We start from the raw sequence: 5,615 nt of genomic DNA, 5'->3' as shown, positions 1-5,615 counted from the left end.
AGAGAGAGAGAGAGAGAGACTAGTTTTCTCTAAGTAGCTTTACTCTGTCTGTTATAAAAGGGACTAAGACAGAAACATGGCTCTAGGGATTTGAACACCAAAACACTCTCTGCTTTCTCACCTAATTATATTTTGGGTAATACTTTACAACACAGATGCACTGCATTTACTAACAGTTAACAGTTGTATTTTTAATTAATGTTAACAATTACATTTTTAATTTAATTAAACCCTCACACAAACCTTTATACATTTAAAGATTTTCATAGACAATATTTAGACATTAAAACAATAGTTCACCCCAAAATGAAAATTCTATCAATTTACTCACCCTCGAGTTGTGGGTGACTATAGTGATTATACACCCAAAGCTGTTTAATTTCTTTCTTCTGTTGAACATAAAAAAGAAGATATTTTGGTTAACCAACCAGTTGCTGTTAGTTATTGATTTCCAGAGTATGGAAAAAATACTATAGAAGTCAATGGGGACCAGAGACTGATTGGTTAACCACAGTTTTCTAAATGTCCTCTGTGTTCAGCAGAATAAAGAAACTCATACATGTTTGGAACAAACTGAGGGTAGTAAATGATAGATAGTAACCTAGATTTTTCATTTTTGGTTGAACTATCCTTTTAATATTCAGCTCTCTGGAATACTTTGTATATTACAGAAATATTAAGCAATTTTGAACAAAATGTATCTGGATATTCTAACTGATAAATAAAGGCATAGTAAATTAGTGCTAGTTTCAAGTCTTGTGCATCACTCATAAATTTGCCAATTATAATTTAGAAACTGCTCATTATAGTTTAGTTTACATGTCATGAGCTATAAAGTCAAGTAACTGTTTGTCAAAACAAATCACAACACTCTTTAAACCACCATAAGATAAATGCAAATATGTCTCAAAACATAAGTAGTGCCAAAGCTTTGGATCAAGAAGGAGAAAGTGTCATACGTATGACACCAAACACAGGGCCGGATTTACCTTTTTTCGTGACATAGGCAAAACAAATTTTTGGGCCCTCATTTCCTATTAATACAATAGGCCTAATATTACCACCCAAGCAAACAAAAATATTTCTTAATCAGTGGAAACCGTTACAGTGTTTTCTATCGCAATAAGCGCTTGCGTTCAGTCGATAAAAATCGAATGTAGGTTCTTACTTTGTTTGAGAATTCAAACAAATTGCATTTCATTCCATTAATAGGCGCGGCGACGTGGCCACATAACCACTTCGGGAGTGCATTATTTCTCGAATAATTTTAACGGCCTGGAGACACAATCACACATCAATTGTTCAGATGATTTGTTTCAAGCCATTTGACATGTCCTTCCTGAAATCTCGTGGGTGCTGAACTAGCTAACGTCAGTTTAGAGCTAATAACTGAGGCTTGAGCCATTGATATGCAAACTAATGCAGTTATTAATGCAGTCTAACGCAGTTATTAGAGAGAGAGAGAGAGAGATTAAGTGCGTGTGAATACTTGCGTCTGTGCGTCTCTCAGCAGTGTTCAGCAGCAGCGTCTAGGCTAATAGCGAATCTTTAAGGTCCCCCTGTAGTCAAATATTTTATCCCTTAAAACCGATCCCTTGACGTGATTGGTTATTGGTTTGTGACGTAGAAAACCGAGGGCTGTTTCAAACCGTATTTATGGGTCAGCCTTTGGGAAACTACAGTTTTAAGGAGAAAATACTCAGCAATGGTGTTGATTAATAGATTGGCACATGGTTTTTCTAAAGGCATATTAAAAACACCATATAGACAATAAACAACATTAAAAAAAATTCACTACAGGGGGACTTTAAGTTGAACTGCTTCAAGAACCTCGCTACTAAGAAAGGTCATGTAGCTTTTCAGCTGCTAAACTCTTTTATTGATCAATTCGCGGGGCAGCCGCAGCGCTGATGACAAGTTTCTGTCCGCGTCTCCGCGTGTGTGTGCGAGTGCGTGTCTATGTGTGTGCATGTGTGAGAGAGAACGGGAGAAAGAAAGCGTGATTTCCGTACATAAAAAAGGTTGAAGACATGGAAATAGTTTGTCCATTTTATCCTATTGTTTGTTATATTTATTTGCTCAATGTCTTCTGGGGTTTTGGTTCTTTTACTGTTGTAGATATCCCATAGTATAACAAAAATATTATATATCTCTTCATTGTGTTTGGGCCCACTCTGGACGTGCAAGCATAGGCACGTGCCTAGAATGCCTATGCATAAATGCAGCCCTGACCAAACGTGACATTATCACAACTAGAAAGCAGCAAAGAAAACAACAGAATTCCTCTTTCTGTGTGATTTCAGATGTCAACCACCAGGAGGAGCTGGAGGTTTATAGCAGCATGAGGAGAGACAGCGGATGGAGGTAGCAGCACATCTGCAAAAGCAAGACTGCCAAAATGAAACCATTCATGAAAACAATCTTTTCATATCCATTATCTCCATTGTGCAGACAGAAATATCTTCCTTATGTAGGATGGCAAAGAGATAACAGTTCATGACTACATTTAAAAAAATAAAAAATAAAGCATAAAAAAGGAAGCTGCAACAATGAATGTTCCCATTCTGTCTTCTTTTATCCTCCAGTAGATCCATTTGTCATGAACGTCAGCTACAAAGCTAATGGAACACCACTGGATCTTTGATGTTTGCTAGACAAGGAACACATGAATGCATTATGAATGGATTGCTGCTAAATGAATACATGTAAAATGAATGAATGCATTATCTGCTTTCAGGCTAGGCAGCCTTTCTGCACTGGGAATTTCTGTAATGAACCATGGAGAGATATCAAACATCAAACAGTTTTTGAATTTGAACTTACTTAACAATCCTTATGGCACCCTCATATGATATATGAACTTATAAACACGGACATGCAGCCAAATCAACTTGACTGGCCAGTTTGCATTTAAATGTCATTAAATCTCATTACTGTAGTAATGCACAAATAATAATACTAACAGATAATACTAATAATACTGTATCTTTTTTAAAGTATAAAAAACATTTATAATGCAATCCGAGCAGCTGAGTCCTTAGCCATCTTCAAGAATCGGCTAAAACCACATCTCTTCCTCTAGCACTCTCTATTCTAATTCTATTCTTTAAAAAAAATAAAATACTTGCCCCTTTTAGACTTGCACTCTATTCATTTACTAACTGCTTGTTTTCTTTAAAAAAGGCCTAACACTAGCTTGCTCTATTCTTTTTCTATTCTATCTGTTTTCTTTTTATTTATTATATAATTAAAATAAAGACCTTGCTACGTGTGCTGCGTTAGGCTAACTGAGACTTGTCATATATCATGGTAAAATTTGTTGAATTCATTTGTTGAAATATGTTTAAATGCATTTCATTTCATTTTTTAAATGATTGTTTTTGCTTTCATTTACTTTAATAATACAGTATAGTTCAAAAGTTTTGGGTCAGCTAGATTTTGTTTTGAAATTAATAATTTTATTCAGCAAGGATGCATTCATCAAAGAATCCTGAAAAAAAGTATCATGGTTTCCACAAAAATATTAAGCAGCACTACCGCTTTCAACATTGATAATAATAAGAAATCACATTTGAATTATTTCTGAAGGATCATGTGACAGACTGGAGTAATGGCTGCTGAAAAATCAGCTTTTCCATCACAGGAATAAATTACATTTCAAAACATAGAAAACAGTTATTTTACATTTAAATAATATTTGACAATATTACTGTTTTACTGTAGATTTAATCAAATAAATGTAGTCTTGGTGAGCATAAGAGACTTCTTTCAAAAACATAAAAAAAATACCAACCCCAAACTTTTAAACAGTAGTGTAGCAGCCTACCTAGTAATGACCCACTTCATTGTTGAAAAGATAGGTAAAAATACAGTACATGTAATCTATTACACTAATACAGTGGTTTAAATGAGGTCTAAAAAATGATAATCACCACTGAGAATAATGAGGCAGATGCATTACACTAATGAAAATCTGAGGGGAAATTAAAATAACGTCACAATGCCACAATTAATAAAAGGGGTATAAAATCTTTTTATCCTGACCTAACAGCATGATTTCTAGCTGGCATAAGTTTGTGAAACTGCTCACTCAGCTGAGACTTGCTGTATGAGTGGAACTAAAATAATCTAAAGATTTTTGTGTGTTGCTGTCTAAATGAAATTCCTGTCTCACTGGGGCTATATAATATTATTTCCACTTCAGACACAGTTAAGTGGTTAAAGTCAGGCAAAGATTTTGAAAATAGTGTGCAGGCCTGGGGCAACATAACAGTATCACTGAATACCCAGAAGGAGGAATAAGGTTGAGTTAAAGGGGAAAAAACAGAAGAGAAAGGAGGTGAAAGGTTTATAAACAGCCTATTTCCAGCTGACGAGCGATATTACATTTACATTTACATTTACATTTAGTCATTTAGCAGACGCTTTTATCCAAAGCGACTTACAATTGGGGGATACATAAAGCGATTCTTCTTAAGAGGCAAACAGACACAGGAAGTGGTTGTAATACCAAGTTCTTAGACATTGTTCAAATAAGTACAAGCTACAAAGAGAAGGAATAAATAAAGAGAGAGAGTTTTTTTTTTTTTTTCTTTTTTTTTTTTTATGATGAAGTCAAGTAGCTTCGAAAGAGATGGGTTTTCAGCTGTCGCTTGAAAATTGTCAGGGATTCAGCATTCCGGATAGGGGTGGGACCTTCATATTGGATATTGGACAGACGTCTGTGGGAAGAAGAGCTTCTCAGTCATGCTCATACTCCAGATCACTCTCACTCACCTGGAGGGTTTGTGAAGGTTTCACCATGATGAGCTCTGACAGACTCTGAAGAATGTCATCCATAGCCTGCTCACTGAGCTTTGTGGAATCTGACTCCATTCCAGTGGCATCATCCATTCCGTGCTCCATCCCTGTCAGCTGACGAGCTGTAAACAACAGCAGAATTTTAAGAATATGATGCACACTTCAAGAAACCAGTTATACAACAATGATCAACATGTTCATACATCACGAGATAGATCACAGAAATGCTGGACTCCACAGATTTTAATTTACTCAGTGATGACGTGTTTTAGGCATTAATGCTCTGATGCGATGGCAAGGTCTCACCTTCAGGGCTGGGCTCTTCTCCAGACTGATCGCTCTGGCCGTCTGCAGGGCCGTCTGGCTGTTCATCTGCATTCTGCTCAGCGTGCTGCAGACTCTGCTTATGGCACACCTCAAACGCCTGACCGACCGTCCGCACTATCCGCATGGCCTGACTCTGAGAGAGAAGAAAGGTGAAAGATCACATTTAGAATCTTATATACATAACATACATTAAATTAATAATCTTAATTTTTACATCCGATTAATAATTCTAAAATGAAAAATATCTGTGGGGTGCAAAACTCATTACAAATAATATTATTAGCATAACAACTGCATAACATATTAGCATAACAACTAATATATATGTTCTCAGATAATATATATATATATATATATATATATATATATATACACAGTATATATAACATTTTGGGCATATGCGAGTGTATATATAGTGGCATTTATATGATGTATATATATTTAATGTGTGTGTGTGTATATATATATTTACATAAGGATAATTTATA

The 5,615-nt window shown here is 35.4% G+C and overlaps 1 protein-coding gene across 1 annotated transcript in view; it reads right to left on the bottom strand.

Annotated features, from left to right (window-relative positions):
* LOC107700938 (carboxyl-terminal PDZ ligand of neuronal nitric oxide synthase protein) overlaps positions 1-5,615 on the bottom strand; it is a 43,923-nt gene that overhangs the window by 15,099 nt on the left and 23,209 nt on the right. Inside the window, exons 6-7 of the mRNA XM_016502812.1 lie at positions 5,107-5,260; positions 4,777-4,922 (exon numbers count right to left, since the gene is read on the bottom strand). Coding sequence (XP_016358298.1) covers positions 4,777-4,922; positions 5,107-5,260 — 300 coding nt within the window. The remainder of the gene's footprint in view (positions 1-4,776; positions 4,923-5,106; positions 5,261-5,615) is intronic.

This window comes from Sinocyclocheilus anshuiensis, unplaced genomic scaffold (assembly GCF_001515605.1).
Source record: "Sinocyclocheilus anshuiensis isolate Anshui unplaced genomic scaffold, SAMN03320099.WGS_v1.1 scaffold438, whole genome shotgun sequence".
Lineage (NCBI taxonomy): Eukaryota > Metazoa > Chordata > Actinopteri > Cypriniformes > Cyprinidae > Sinocyclocheilus > Sinocyclocheilus anshuiensis.
The sequence above is the reverse complement of the archived record's forward strand: the minus strand, read 5'-3'. Positions and strand labels throughout refer to the sequence as shown.